At 47.7% G+C, this 15,206-nt stretch overlaps 1 protein-coding gene and 1 long non-coding RNA gene across 24 annotated transcripts in view; one reads left to right on the forward strand and one right to left on the reverse strand.

The window, feature by feature from the left end:
* The window catches only part of LOC146398066 (uncharacterized), a 1,038,644-nt gene that overhangs the window by 552,716 nt on the left and 470,722 nt on the right, over positions 1–15,206 (forward strand). The window lies entirely within an intron of this gene.
* Positions 6,881–15,206, reverse strand: part of TLK2 (tousled like kinase 2) — a 142,628-nt gene continuing 134,302 nt past the window's right edge. For all 23 annotated transcript variants that reach the window (XM_084984143.1, XM_084984142.1, XM_084984135.1 and 20 more), the window contains 3 exons: positions 12,780–12,891; positions 11,678–11,785; positions 6,881–9,631 (listed from right to left, as the gene is read on the reverse strand). In XM_084984143.1, the coding sequence (XP_084840269.1) occupies positions 9,458–9,631; positions 11,678–11,785; positions 12,780–12,891 (394 nt within the window). In that variant the 3' untranslated portion in view covers positions 6,881–9,457. The remainder of the gene's footprint in view (positions 9,632–11,677; positions 11,786–12,779; positions 12,892–15,206) is intronic.

Consider the following 15,206-nt stretch of genomic DNA (forward strand, 5'->3'; position numbering starts at 1 on the left):
CATGAAGATGTGGGTTCAATCCCTGGCCTCACTCAGTGGGTTAAGGATCTGGCGTTGCCATGAGCTGTGGTGTAGGTCACAGATGCGGCTCGGATCCTATGTGACTGTGGCTGTAGCCATGGCTGGCAGCTGTTGCTCTGATTCAACCCCTAGCCTGGGAACTTCCATATGCCATGGGTGTGGCCCTAAAAAGACCAAAAAAAAAAAAAAAAAAAAAAAAAAAAAGAATCGATGCTGGGAAATAGCTCTCCACTGGTTGCTAGACAGCAAAGGTACCGTGGGTCTGATTTCATCCACATGAGTTACTTCAGCTCTGAGGTGACAATTTGTAGGTGTAAGGAGGGTCACGATCCCCTATCTTGTCCCCAGAAAGCAATGTTTTGAGTCAAGGGCCACCCCACCCCACACCACGGTCCAGGAGATCTGCCCAGGCCAGTTGTATCGGAATTGCAACACCAAGTGCCTTCCTCTGCCTGAGAAACCACCACCACCTCGCCCCGGCCCCCGCCCCCCGTGCCTCAACGGTCTCCGGGTTTAAGTAAAAATGGTGTTCTGAAGTGTAAACCAGGCCAGATAGAAGCCTCTTTCTGAGCTCCCTTCGGCTGGCTGATAAATGTATGTCCGAAAGTCCCCCGGCATGGGGCAGTGGGCCAAGTCCAGGCCTTGGGAGGGCGGCCGGACGCTATCCACGTATCCTCTAGGTCACTTCCCTTCTGGGTCTCAGGGGCTCTCAGTGGTGCACGTTTTGGTATCATTACTCACTGTGCTTAGGGTTCCTCTTGCATTCGTCTCCTCTTCCCAGGTGCTGGGGCTCAGCAGCTTCTCAGCCAGGGGGTGCCCAGGAGAGCAGAGCCCGTGCACACTCCCGGCCTAGAACAAAAGCTTAGGAAAGACGAACACAAGGCAGGAAGAATGCAACTGGATGGCCAGATAGGATAGGAGGACCTAAAGGAAAGACATGGTCAGTCCTGAGGCAACTAGACAGGGAGGTGTGAGCCCCCAGGGCAGCTAAGATCTTGCCCGCCCTGCACCTTCCCAAGCCAGGAGGAAAGTCTGGCCTGGCACGGTGCTGGCCTGGGTGGGTCCCATCCCCTCTACCTTCTCCCTGGGCTCCTGCATCGCCAACCCTCAGCTCTCCACTCAGACCATCCGCTCTCTTGAGTCCCTGTGGCTACCCCCTCATCTGCAGCACTGAGGACTGATGGAAAGAAGGCAGCAGGCTTGGGGTTCAGACAGACCCAAGGCACAAGCCTCGACTCCACATCTTCCAGGCTGTGTGATATTGGGGCAGTTGACCTATGAAAACTATTTCCCCCACATCCACATTAAATTCCTGGGGCATTTCATGGCTGGCTGTCTTCTACTGGCTGGTCTACCCCATCATGGCCACAAATATATCCCAGACACAATCCTGCCCCCTTCTGCTGGGTTCTTCCCTTACTCCCTGCTGATGGAGGACCTAGAAGGGTCTCTCACTCCCAGAAGGGCGGCTGAGTTTGTATCCACTTACTTTCAGCCTGAGGCCTGGATCAGAAGACTTCCTTTGAAGAGACTCCAAGCCCAGCTTCTTCCTCCCCAGGGAATCAGAACTACCTCACGAGACTCCCAGGAAGCAGGATGTGCAGACCTGCTCCATGCCTCTAGGTCTGGAAATGGCCTCCCAGTTGGACGAGTCACCGAGTCACCTCTGCAACACCCAGTTATCAGCAAGACCTGGGAGTAAGCTCAGAGCAGGGGGCTTGCAAACCAATGCCTCAGGATGCTGGTTGGCTCCTGCCTCCACTCAGGAGCAGATCAGAAAGAGGGGGCAGAGGTTGGCCTGAGGCAGCGCTACAAGCAAGGGGGGCAATAGAGCTGAGCTAAAGAACTGGTTCCAAGGGGGTGGGATGCAGTTCCCAGAACCTTCTCCTGCCTCACCCAGCTGGTGCCGGCAGGCAGAGGCGGGTGGATGTCACGTGACCCTGTCTGCTCTACCCAACCTAGGGCCCTGTCCCAACCAACCTAGAGCTGCAGGTCCTCTGAGGACGGGGTGAACCAGGAGTCAAGGCCTACTCTGGTCCACAGCTCTGGGTGGGCCGGTAGCTTCTGCATCCCTCTTCAAGAGGTCATCTGAAGCTTCAAGAGGGAGGGAGGCCCTGACCTCCTCTTGCCAATTCAGGAAGGACAGGCAGGCTGAGGTTTTCTCTGGTCTCAGTTACTGCCCACCGCCTTGTGAGGCTCCCGTGGATCCTGGTCTGCGGCAGAACAGGTAGGGAAGTGGCTACCTCCCCTGACCCATCCTTTCCACGCTGAGTCCCTGATGCATGTGGCTACATGCAGCTGCCCCCCACCCCACTCTAGTCCCCAGGGAAGGAGCAAGAAGCAGGCTGGGGCACCCGTGGGTGGTGACCAGCATTTTAAAAATGAAGTAAAATGGTAAATATCAGAGTGCATTGCACGTCAGCCTAGTTCTAGTCTGTGAAGCACGTGTTGGGTTGAGATGGTAACACAGCTGAAAAACATCGCTGTTGAAGACATGGAACCAGCTACCACAGGCTCCCCGACCGTCCCAGCTCAGCCCTGACCAACGACCTGCGTCTAACACACTGCCCCGACCTCCTCCTCCTCCTCCTCGGTCTCACATCGAAGATCCCTCACCCCCACCTGTCCAGCCCTGCTTCCCCTTCCAGGCGCTGCGCTCCAGCAGGCCAGCCTCTCGTGGTGCCAAGGGAGCGCACGAGCGCGTGAGAAGGCGGGGAAGTGAGGGAGCTGCGTTCAAGGTGCTGCGAGAGCCCAGAGGAAGGAAGGCTGCCAGGGAAGCTTGAGCTGAGTTTTCAAAGCCAATCAGATGGCCAAGGCCTGGAGGCGTGAGAGACTGTGGAGAGAACTAGGTGTGACAAACACTGCGTGGCAGGAGTAGAGAAAGTGAGGACTTTTTGGGCAAACACTGCCCTTCCTCATTCTATTCACTTCATTCTGCCCATCGTGCAAAGCCCAGCTCAGTGCCCTCTTCCAAACCCCCAGGGACCCCATCTCACTCGCGCACGGAATGCATCAGCTCCAAGCTTACACTCCTTACATGTAGCTTCTAAATGCTCATCTTCTTCGAGCAGGAGCCAAGTCTGCTGTTCCTTTTTACCTCCCAGAGCTTAGCCCAGCATATTATAAACAGAAGGCTCTGAAGAGATGTTTTGAGTGGGTACATGAAGTTTAGTGCTCTGACAACTGTAGCTCAGAGTGTGAGGGCCTAGGCCAAGGTCACACAGTATAGACTTCACTCGGAGCTCTCCTGTCGTCTTGTGCTACCAGAACTGGGTGCAGTTTGTCCCTGGGCTGAGAAGCAGGCTTCGCATTAAGGTTGTGGCAGGGTCGAGAGTCTGCGGGTGTAAAGAAGCAATGGCTCCTAAAATTAATTTGTAGAGAAAGGCCTTCCTTTTCATGCTTCCCAGTGGCAGGCCCTTCTCCCAGGGCACAGGACTCAGGTCTGGGGCTGACTCTAGGACAGGCTTCCTTCCAGATACAGGCCAGGGCCGCCCGCACTGGAGGGCCTTCTATGTCCTGCAGACATCTCTCCAAGGGCGCTGTGATTCAGAGGAGGCATCTAGCAACACCCCCTGCTTCTGACTTTTTCAATTCCTGAGACCATCTTCACATCTCTCACCCTCTTCAAGCCGTACAGTAACCATGCGGAAGTCAAGGCAGAGGGTCTGATTCTCACTTGTCACTGAGGACCTAAAAGCAGCTATTACAGAGCTGCCCAGGGGTGCGATGGAGGAGGAATTTTCACATCCTCATCTTTTAAGGACAATCACAAGATGAGATGGCTTAGGGAACCTAAGGCAGTAATGTTACGTGAAACCATGCCTCATCTTCCCACTGAACTTTGGTTCTAGCCCAGGCCAGCAGTCTCTAAGTAGATTTCTAAGGGTTATCCCTGAGGGAAGGGGACTCAGTGAAGGGAGACTGTGGGAGGACAGCCCAAGATGAGAGCAAACTATGATACGCCTCCAGCTGGGGGCCGAGGGTAGCCCTCAGCTCCAGCTGTCTCTGCCCCAGGATGGCACTCAGGGAATGCAGCTCACAAGATCTTCAAGCCTATGGTCCCTCCCCCTCGATGCTGCTCCATCAGTTACCAAGTCTATCTGGGCTACGGTTTCCTCACATATAAAATCAGCAAGATGCTTTCACCTTGCCCACACCCGGGCTGTGTCAGAGTCCCTTCCCTTTGTTGATACTGCCCTCTGCCCCCCCTCCCCAAGCTGCCCTCAGGGTGAAAAGGCTTGGATAGCACAGGAGACCACCACAGTTCTCTGGCTGGGCACTTCCCGCCACACCCAGGAGGCCTGACCAGTGGCCAAGGACGGGTGGGGCCATCAGCCAGGCAGCTGCTCTCTGACCCCTTCGCACCATGAGGTCATTCGGGGTCTTTCACCCAGCACCACACACACACCCCCTCTGCTGACTCCAGCCCATCTCGGGCCCCTGCGCGCTTCCCTGGCACAATAGGGCCCTTTATTCCTTGACCCCACCACGTCCCAAACCTGCTCCCGGGCCTGACTGCTTTCCTAGCCTCTGACGGGTTTTCCCAACCCGCCCGCAGGGCTCAGCATCAGCCAGAGTCTCTTACCACTCCCTCCTCTCCCCACAACCTCTCTTCAACTCTATGCTCCCTGAGACCCTTCCAAGGAGCTTCAGTCCAGCCCCAGGCTCCCCTCAGCCCTGAGCCACTTTGCCAGGCTGGGCTCAAGCAGACCCATGTCTCAGGCCTTTGCCAGCCCTGGACCCCTCAAGTTAAAGAAAAATGTGATAAATTAATTTACAAGAAGGTACTGATGAGTTGTTATATATATTTTAAGAGAATGCTAAAGGTAAGAAGCTTTGCCCAAAGTGAGTGTTTCTCGAGTTTACTGTTGGGCACCAAGGCACCTGCACAAGGGTATATAAAATGGCATACGTATGACATCTGGGCCTGGGACAGCCCAGAGTTTAAAGGAGATGTTTACCCCAACACAGAAAATAAAACAAAGCCATCTTCCGGCTGAGTGAGTTTAGATAAGGCCACCTTCTGAATGGCCCCCTTTTGGGGGGGCTTGTGCATTTCTAACGGGTTCTCAGGTGATGCTGAAGCAGCGAGCCTGGGGACCATGCTGGTCTTTAAGACGCTTCTTCCGCACTTGGCCAGCAGCAGTCTTGGAACTGGGGTAACAGAAGACCTTGTAGGATAGAGGTTAATACTGAATCTCAAGCCAGAGAGGAAGGCCACCAAGGCAACGTCTCCCGACAACCCGGAGAGCAGAAAGGCTCTGAACCTCAACCACTGAACTTGGGAGTGTTATTTACCAGATCCTGTGATCTTCTTTAAACCACATTTTTCGATTCCCCTCTATGTGCCAGGTACTTTAAATACCTTCTCCTATTCCTAACTATAACCGTGCAAAGAGAGATTCCTGAAGCTTGAGGGAGATTTGAACTAGACCTAATTCTAAAGCACAGGCTCTTAACCGTTTGGTGATTCTGCCTTAAGAAACTAAAACGGGGAGTTCTCATCATGGTGCAGCGGAAACGAATCCAACTAGGAACCATGAGGTTGCGGGTTTGATCCCTGGCCTCGCTCAGTGGGTTAAGGATCTGGCATTGCCTTGAGCTGTGGTATAGGTTGCAGACATAGGCTGGCAGCTGTAGCTCCGACTCAACCCCTATCCAGGGAACCTCCACATGCCACGGGTGTGGCCCTAAAAAGCAAAAAAAAAAAAAAAAAAAAAAAAAAGAAGCAGCAGCTAAAACGGGAGTTCCCATGAGGATGCGGATTTAATCCCTGGCCTCACTCAGTGGGATAAGGATCCAGTCTTGCCATGAGCTGTGGTGTAGGTAGATGAGGCTCGGATCCTGTGTTGCTGTGGTGTAGGCTGGCAGCTACAGCTCCAATTCGACCCCTAGCCTGGGAACCTCCTTATGCCACAAGTATGGCCCTAAAAGACAAAAAAGAGAGAGAGAGAAAAGAAAAGAAACTAAAACACAACAGCCAGTTTGTGTACCACGTTTCTCCCCCACTTACCACAGGCAGATTTTAATTACAGACGAAGAGAGCTTGGGCGATTAGAATGATGAGTAAGGGAAAAGAAAGAAAGCTTCTCAGAAAGCAAAAGTCTGCCAAGGTGGGTCAAGTTAGTTGTAAACTTTGCCTTTTCAGAAGCAAGGAGCTGGACCCAAAGCTTGCTTCTGGCTCTAGGATTCTAGGAAATAACTGTTTAAAGAGAGTTATTTATTTATTTATTTATTTTTTGGCCACACCTGCAGCATATGGAATTTCCTGGGCCAGAGATCGAACCTGCGCCACTGCAGAGACAACACCAGATCGTAACCCACTAGGCCACAGCAGGAGCTCCTCAAGAGAGTTATTTTCTAAATTAAGGGACACAAGAGCTCCCTGACTGCTAATCTTCTCAGCTGGAGAAAAACCTCCCTTCCTGGACTAGAAGTCAGGCAGAAAACAAACCTTCTAAAAAAGACAGCAGGTCAACCACAGAAGTGGGGTGCATACTGCTCTGACTGGGGAGTCTCGTTTTGAAGCCGCCCGTGTCATGACGGAAGATTCGGAGCCCAATTGCTTCCCCTCCGCCCCTGTGTTCCATCCCTTCCTGGGCCCAGTGCCTTTGCCCCTAGATTGTGAGCTCAGAGCTGTACCTTCTCCCCATTCTGATCACTGATGTATTTCCACCCACAAGCACAGGTGTTGGCACAATAGGGGTACAGAAGGTGTCGCATGAATCCGCACATTCCCATCGTGCCTGCAACGTCCACTGGGACTCTGCCAGCTGCTAGGATTCCTCTAGCTACATCCCAGGAGGTAAGGCCCTTGTTTGAAGCTAGAGAACTAGAGTAAAATCAAGAGGCTGGGAAGTTCACTTCTTAAAACTTATTTTAATATCCTCCCCACCCCCCAAATTGGGAAAAGCCAAAACAGTCTGGCTGAGTTTAATTACAAATTAATACACATTTTTTGTCATTGTTTAAAGTAAATCAACACTGTGGCAATGAGGGATTATCCTCAGAAAAAGTGAAACCCATATTAACAAAATATGTCATGGAAGAACTCCACTTAGTGATTTCATGGCTACTTACAGGTCTAGAAAAGGTCAACATTCTGCATGTTCCCTGGGGCTTATCCATGCAGTGGAAAGAGGCCTTGCCCAGACTCAACCAAGCCCAATCAAGTCCTAGACTCAATAAAACCAAGAAGAGAGGGCTTCCCTTCTTCAGGATGAGGGTAGAAAAGAGAGATCACCAAATAAAGTCCTTCGGCTTCGCTCAGAAGCACTTAGGGAAAAGGAGGCAGGAAGTTAGAGGGAAGGTTTAAAGATGCAGCATTCCTTCAACCTTAAAAGAAAGTTAAAACTTAAAAAAAAAAAAAAAGAAAGAAAAATAACAACAACCTCAAAACATCAAAACTGCAACATCATTGAATAAGAAGGAGGAGATAAGGAATAAAATTTAATTATCTTGAGGAAGTTTAAACATGGTCTCAACCTCATCCATCTCTTCACATATCCAGACATCATCTTTCGATGTTGTGCTCAACCTGTGACCCCATGGGCACTCTGCTCAGCAGCAGCGATGGTACATATACACACACATACCTGCATCTATTAGGTATGCACACATGTGTATACACATGTAAGACAATAAAATCATTTTGGAAAGCTGGGGGCAACGAGGACTCTGGCGCTGACTTCCTTCCATTCAGAGTTCCACAAGACAACAGCTACCCAGGAACCTACCCTCCTTTCTTCCCTTAAGATCTCCTAATACCGGGGCGAGAGGAGTAGGTCCACAACACAAACAAAAGTCCTAGAAAAATGTGTCCATACTGGCCTTTTTCAGTCGTAAAAGAAATACTAGAGTTATCTGAGTGCTCGCTACCCTTCCTGACTTCCCTCCTCCTGCCCAGGGAACTCGCATGTCTGAATGCTGCATCTTTAAATATTTCTGGCTGAGCCCTCTTGCCACATATGTCAGTAACATTCCAAGCTGGCTACCACATGTTCAGACTCTGGCCTCCTTCCCCCTCTACTGTCGAGTGCTCTGCTGTTTCAAGGGCACGGTGGGGCCACTCATCTCCCGTTTCAGCTCCATCTTCAATTGATCGTACATCTCAGAAACAACCAAATTAAAACCTAGTTCCAAAAGAATGTTCATTTTTGAAACGCCTATTTCCTTTGAGATTATTTTTTCACTTCACTCAATGCATCTATTGCAGTGGGTTAGATAAAAGCGTGTGTGTGTGTGTGTGTGTGTGTGTGTGTGTGTGTACATGCCCACACAGACATACACACCAGGGGGACTGGAGACTGTTTCCTGCCAAAACATCTAACAGAGGGAAGCTTATATGCTGATCAAGTTTTAACATCACGGTTAACAAGAGATGTACACCATTTAGCAAGCACACAGAGACTGGGTTGGAACTCCTGATCCCTGGAGCATTCGGCTCCCCAGCCCATTTTCTGCCTACCTTTGGAACAGTTTCAAAGGTTACTACATTCAGAGAATCCAAGAGGACTGCATGGACAGATGAGCCTTTATTTAAAAAAATAGCACTTCAAATAAATTAAAAGGGACAACCGTCAAGTGTTCAAATTGTGAAGAAATAGTTGAAAACCTAGAAAGACTCCAAGCTGCAGAGCTCTAACCTCATTCTTTGTCCAATGGCAAACCCCCCACGTCTCAGTACCCCCCTCAGTTTTCCCCTACGGAGATGGGGAAGGAACTGCAGACGGGAGACCGGACGGCGCGAAAGCTGCGTCTGACTGGAATGAACACGGCCATGAACTTGCTAACAGGGGTTTCGCTTTCTGACCAAATGTGTTCTTTCAAAAATAAAAAAGGGGGGAGGGAAGTTGCATGTTTTTAAAAATTGAAATTATTTAGGGATAAAACACTAACTCTAGTGCCTTTAACGGGCAATAGCAACTTTTTTCCTCCGAAGTCAAACACCATCCCCAGCTGAGCCTTTGTGCTACAAGCTTTTCAGGAGATGTTACCTAAATTTTATTAAAAGAAAAGAACAAGTTTAAATATAGACACTGGACTAGCCCAGTCTGTATTTTCAAGTCCACATTCTTCATCTGAAGCACTGCATCAGGGACCCCCCTGAGTCTGCATGTTTTCAAGTTCACAGTACATGGAACCAGTTTTTCTTTTTAATTTTTTCCTCACTCAGAGCAGCCACATGCAGTGGCCCTTGACGCCGGAACCTGGGGCGGGGCCTTTTCCTATGAGGCCTGGCCAGAGCTGCCCGAGGTTTCTCCTCAATGAGAATCGATGCTGTCATGCTCTATGGATGGGAAAAAAAGCAAGAAAATAAAAGCACCTGGTACAGGTTTCATGAGATCCATTCGGATTCGCTATGTTCCAAACCCGCTGCTGAATGCCATTTGTCCACTCTGTGTGTGTTGAACAGTTTGTGGCCTAGGAGTGGGTCTCAATTCGAAGAACTGTTATTGGACGCCCCAGAGGTTGATGCAATAGCAGCTCCAGCAGGGCTACTTGTGGAGACTGACTTTCGGATGTGAGGAAGCAAGTAGGGGTCACAGGCCAGCTGCTGGACGTCGATGCGGTCCTCCTTTCGGTAGGCCAAGCATCGTCGAATAAACGCCTGAAAGGAAAGTTTCTTGAAGAAGCCTGAAGCAGATAATCCTGGCACCCCAAGGGGGAACCCAGGAAGTTCTGGAGCAGCTGCCAGGGGCCAGAGCAAATGTCTCCTAAAGAGAAGGGGCTTAGGGCCTTTCCCGGAAACCACCAGGCAGACCTGGAGAAGCCTGGGCGAGGAGACACACCAGCAGCAGCACCTCTCTCTGGCCACTGACTCCCCCGATGACGCTGGCAGAGCCAATCCTGAGGCAGAATGGCGCATGTCCCCAAAGCACAAAGACCAACGCAAAAATCTCTCGGCCTTGGCTGGTGTGCATGCGCACAGTCTAACTTCATGGTTCTGCATCTACAAACCATGGTCTCGCGTGAACTTCCAGAGGACATGGGGACTGCAGTGACAAACCACCACCAGGCAGGGTGAGGAGGACACTGACTAACAGCATAACGAGTCATAGGTCATGAAACAAAGGATCAGGCACACCTCTACGCAGCAAAGGAAAACCTGAACAGCACTTGTCTCCCTAAAAGTACTGCAGACATAAAAACATACTGTGAGTTGGGTTTGATTGTCTCCTCTGCGTCAGGTATGACGAGCTGTGGAACCTCAGCTTCTACAATTCTTAGCACAAAGGCCCTCACATAGATTATCTGCCTTTTCCTATTTTTTAACCAGACAGTTCTATTTAATCAAAACCTTATAATATAGTTATTTAAGTAACTGAATCAATTTTAAAAAATCCAAAATATAACATCACTATCATCCAAATCCATACTCTACATTAGGCTAATAATGATGCCGGGATGTAGCTCTATCGCTGGTGACGGATGTGCCACTCTGGCGCATGATGCTGCCAGTGGGGGAGGCTAGGTGGGTGAGTGTCGGGGGGAGGGGGATAGAAACACTTTACTTTCCACTCAATTTTGCTGTGAATCTAAAAAGCTGCTCTAAAAAGTCAAGTTGATTTTAGTATATCTAAAACATGAAATGAACTACTAATTTTGTTTTTTCCATGTTTAATTATTAAAATTCCTGGTTTTTCAAAAACAAAGATACCTCTAGGTAGTTGCTTTATTAAAGCATTTGGAAGATAAAAACAGATTCACAGAAATGAACATAATGATTCGTGACCGTAAAAATATAAAGCTTTCTTAGTGAGACACCTGGAACTAGAAGGTTTTTCTTGGGTTGGATACCAACCAAATAAACTCCTTTTGCCTTGAATTTTATCTCTACACAGGTACCGGAGTAGGCTTTTGAAAGGGCAATCAGATCACAGAGCTGCCCTGATTAAAACCCTCGAGTGCTTTTCCGTCACGGTTTATAACCTATCCTGCTGCCTCTCCTACCACTCTCCCCTCTGCTCTGCCTGCTCTGAGGTCCTGCTCAGCTTATACTCTTCTTCCAAATCTATACATGGCTCTCACATTCACATCAGTCAAGACTTCAAAAAGTCATGTCATCAGTGGGGCCATCTCTAACCGGGCTATCAAAATACGGGGTTTCCCACCTCTCTACTCCCTTACTCAGATTTGTTTTCTTCATAATATTTATCACCATCTGAGATGTATTCTTTTTTTGTTGTTTTTTTTGAGCCATGCCTGTGGCATATGGTAGTTCCCAGCCTAGGGGTTGAATCAGAGCTGTAGCTGCCAGCCTACTCCACAGCCACAGCAACACAGGATCCGAGCCATGTCTGAGACCTACACAACAGCTCATGGCAACTCCAGATCCTTAATCCACTGAGCAAGGCCAGGGATTGAACCCGCATCCTCATGGATACCAGTTGGGTTCATTATCACTGAGCCACAACGGGAATCCCGAGATGTATTCATTTTTAGTTACTGTCTGTCTCACTTAGTAAAATGTAAATTCTTTAATATGGGCAAGGAAACTTTGTAGCTAAGTGCTACATAATCACAGCCCCTTCTCCAATAAACGTCTGTTGCAGGAGAGATGAGGAGAAGTGGGTAGGAGGTTAGAGAAATTACCTAGAGAAGTAATAGAGGAAGCAAGGCAGTCATTTCTGCTGACCACGGGGTCAAAACTTACCTTTGCTTCAGGTGTTACTACTGGCTTTGGTGGGAACTGCACCTCAGTAGCTTTGAGAATAGTATTTTCTTGTAGAATGTCTTGCTGGGACTGGTTATGACCAAAAGGCTATCACATAAAAACAAAGCAAACAAAGGTAGGCCTCTGGTTAAAATTAAAGAGAACATAATTCACTTCGCTGTGACACTGTAAATCAACTATACTTTAATAATAAAAAAAAATGAGGGGAGAGAAAAAAATGGGGTAAGGGCAAAGTGGGAAAAACACAAGAGTCAGGGCCACTCAACGAGTGGCTTTATCCGTGCCACAAATTGCGATTTTCTAATAAACTCCTAAAAAGTGATTTTACACCTAGTGTCATCTCTACAGTGTCTCTACTGAGATCACAGTTCTTTCTGGGAAACTTCCACCACCATTATCAGCAGCACTTGCACAATATCAGAGTATAACTAGTAACTGAATAACTCCCCATGTTAGGCAGGGAGGATAAAGACCTGAAGACCCAGGGGACGTTCAAGAGGAGGCTGAAATCCGAATTAAGAGTATGGTCTGGGGATTGTAATCAAAATATAAGGAGTCGAGGGGAACTCCCAAACGGCTTCTACCCACAGCCCAACAGGGAAAAACGAAACATACAAACACACTGATAGCTGAAACAGGAATACAGACATCCCACGGATCCTATCGCACACTTGTGCTAATAAAAGTTCTAACTAACAGGGTGACTGGGATTAAGGAGTCTTGCCGCTATTTCAAGATTCAGTTCTTGGGATCCTTAAGAACGGCTCTTGGGAAGATTACATACTTTAATAAACTATTTACATATTTCCCTATATGTGCTACCAGAATCAAAACAGAGACTGGATCTAACTGAGAAGAGCATAAAATGAACATTTTCAACAGCCCAGCAGAATTCATTAGGTGCCCTAGAATTAAAATTTTCTGCTTGTGCATAAAGCTTTTATAGTTAAGTCTGTATTTTCTTCAAACTACAACTTTCAGGATTCCATTTTGTATAACCCAATGATTAACTGCAAAAGAATAACACACACAATGCCACCATGTACACGCATCACCCGAGAGAAACCACCACGCTCATTACCTTCCTTCCATAGAGACACTGGTAGAAGATCACACCCACGGACCAGACGTCAACTTTATTTGAGATCTTTGGTGGTTCTTTCCCAACCACAAAACACTCTGGTGGTAAATACCTGTGACAAAAGGGAAATAAAAATTCTTAGAAAAAGGACTGTATAAATCTAAGACATGGACAAAATCACAAAATAAAAGACCTTGTTAGAAATAAAAAAATCTTAACAGTTGAAAAGTCAACTTAGACCTGGCTGGATAAAGTAGATGAAAAGACACTCTAACCTAAGGAGGCAATAATATCCAATTATAAAGGCTTAAAGTATATACTTCTCAATTTACTGAGAGAGGTAAATGTTCTCCCTAGTTCCTACTTTACTCACCCCAGCCTCCTTTCCCAGGGCTGTGCCTAAAATAAGTTCAACAAGTTTTACAAAGGAGAGGAGAACACAAAAGAAGTGCATTCTTTTTCTTTTTCTTTTTCTTTTTTTTTTTTTTTTTTGCTTTTTAGGGCCACACTCAGTGTATGGAAGTTCCCAGGCTAGGGGTTGAATCAGAACTGCAGCTGCTGGCCTACACCACAGCCACAGCCACTCAGGATCCAAGCCTCGTCTGCAACCTACACCGCAGCCACGGCAATGCTGGATTCCCTGACCCACTGAGCAAGGCCAGGGATCGAACCCGCCTTGGGTACTAGTAGGATTCAATTCTGCTGCGCCACAACGGGAACTCCAGAGTGCATTCTCTTTTACAATATCTGTGGCAAAAAACACTAATACAACTAGTAGTGTGATTTTCATTCTGGCAGAAGAAGTCTCTAAAATTACCATTTTAAAAGCCCAGGAGTTTCCTTGTGGCTCAGTGGGTTAAGGACCCAGTTTTATCACGCAGTAGAGCTTGGGTTGCTGCTGTGGCTCAGGTTTGATCCCTGGTCCAGGAATTTCCATATGCTGTGGGCATGGCCAACACCCACCCCTCCAACCCCGCAAAGAAAAAAAAAAACTTCAAATGAATTCAAGACCCAGTAAAAATCTCTGAGGGGAGTAGCTGTTCTGTCTTTTTGCAGAAACCTCTTTTGGAAATCTAGACTGGAAATGACTACAGTGCATAATCAATGGTGACATTAAAGTTCCAATTATGAAAGGGTATTTTACATCTCCTACTTTAAGGGTGCTCAGGGGCTTACTAGAAGGCTAACAAATAGTGCATAAAAACTCAAAGTACCAGTTGGCCCAACTCAATCCTCATCTGAATTCATTCCCTCCCCACTCGCTCCTAGCCTCTAAAAAGACTAGTTGGATAGCCAACCACACCAAATTGTATGGTGTGGAAGGCAAGTGCCTCCTGGCATTTAGGAAACCAAATAAATATACTTCTACTCATTGCCTGGAGTCTTAGCCATGGCATGCCTGGAAGGCAGAATCCTAAAGAAAACAGATCAATTTCTGCAGATTTCATGCTGGCAAAATCAATTCTGTAAAACTTTATTTTAAATTCTGATGAGCTTCTGGCATTAAAATCTAAATGTATAGCTGGAAGGGGACTAAAAGAGTTGAGAGGCAAAAAAATGTTCAAACGATAACAAGCTTTCCCCCCCCCCCCAAGAAGTTTTTTTTGGGGATGGGGATGTGCTCATGGCATGTGGAAGTTCCCGGGCCAAGGATTGAACCCATACCACAGCGGTAACAATGCTGGATCCTTACCCCACTAGACCACCAGGGAATGCCTTTTTATTATTACTATTATTATTTTTGTCCTTTTAGGGCTGCACCCGCAGCATATGGAGTTCCCAGGCTAGGGATCTAATCAGAGCTGTAGCTGCCAGCCTTTGCCACAGCCACAGGCATGCCAGATCCAAGCCTCATCTGCAACCTACACCACAGCTCACGCCAACACCGGATTCTTAAACCCACTGAGAGAGGCCAGGGATCGAACCCGAAACCTCATGATTCCTAGTCGGATTTGCTTCTGCTACACCACAATGGGAACTCATATTTTATTATTTTATTTAATTTTTTGTTCACATCTGTGGCATGTGGAAGGTCCCAGGCTAGGGATCAAACCTGTACCACAGCAGCCACCCAAGCTGCTGCAGTGACAACACTGGATCCTTGACCTGTTGAGCCACAAGAAAACTTCTAAAATGACTTTTTGAAATGTACTTATAACTTTTTTTCACAAGAAGACTTCTAAAATGACTTTCTGAAATGTACTTATAACTTTTTTTGTGGAGGTGGTGGGGAGGAAGGTAAGTTTTGCATGTAATAAGGAAGGACAGTGGTTGTTGAACTTGTCCAAATACAGAGTAATAATGGCCAAATATTTAGAATACAAAAGATATTATTCCTGGAGTTCTGCTGTGGCTCAGCAGAAAGGAAACAACTGGTATTCATAAGGATGCAGGTTCAGTCCCTGGCCCTGATTAGTGGGTTAAGGA

This window comes from Sus scrofa, chromosome 12, assembly GCF_054392235.1.
Source record: "Sus scrofa isolate SSC_HxYL_T2T_F1_AM1 chromosome 12, Sscrofa_HxYL_maternal_Yorkshire_Landrace_v2.0, whole genome shotgun sequence".
NCBI lineage: Eukaryota > Metazoa > Chordata > Mammalia > Artiodactyla > Suidae > Sus > Sus scrofa.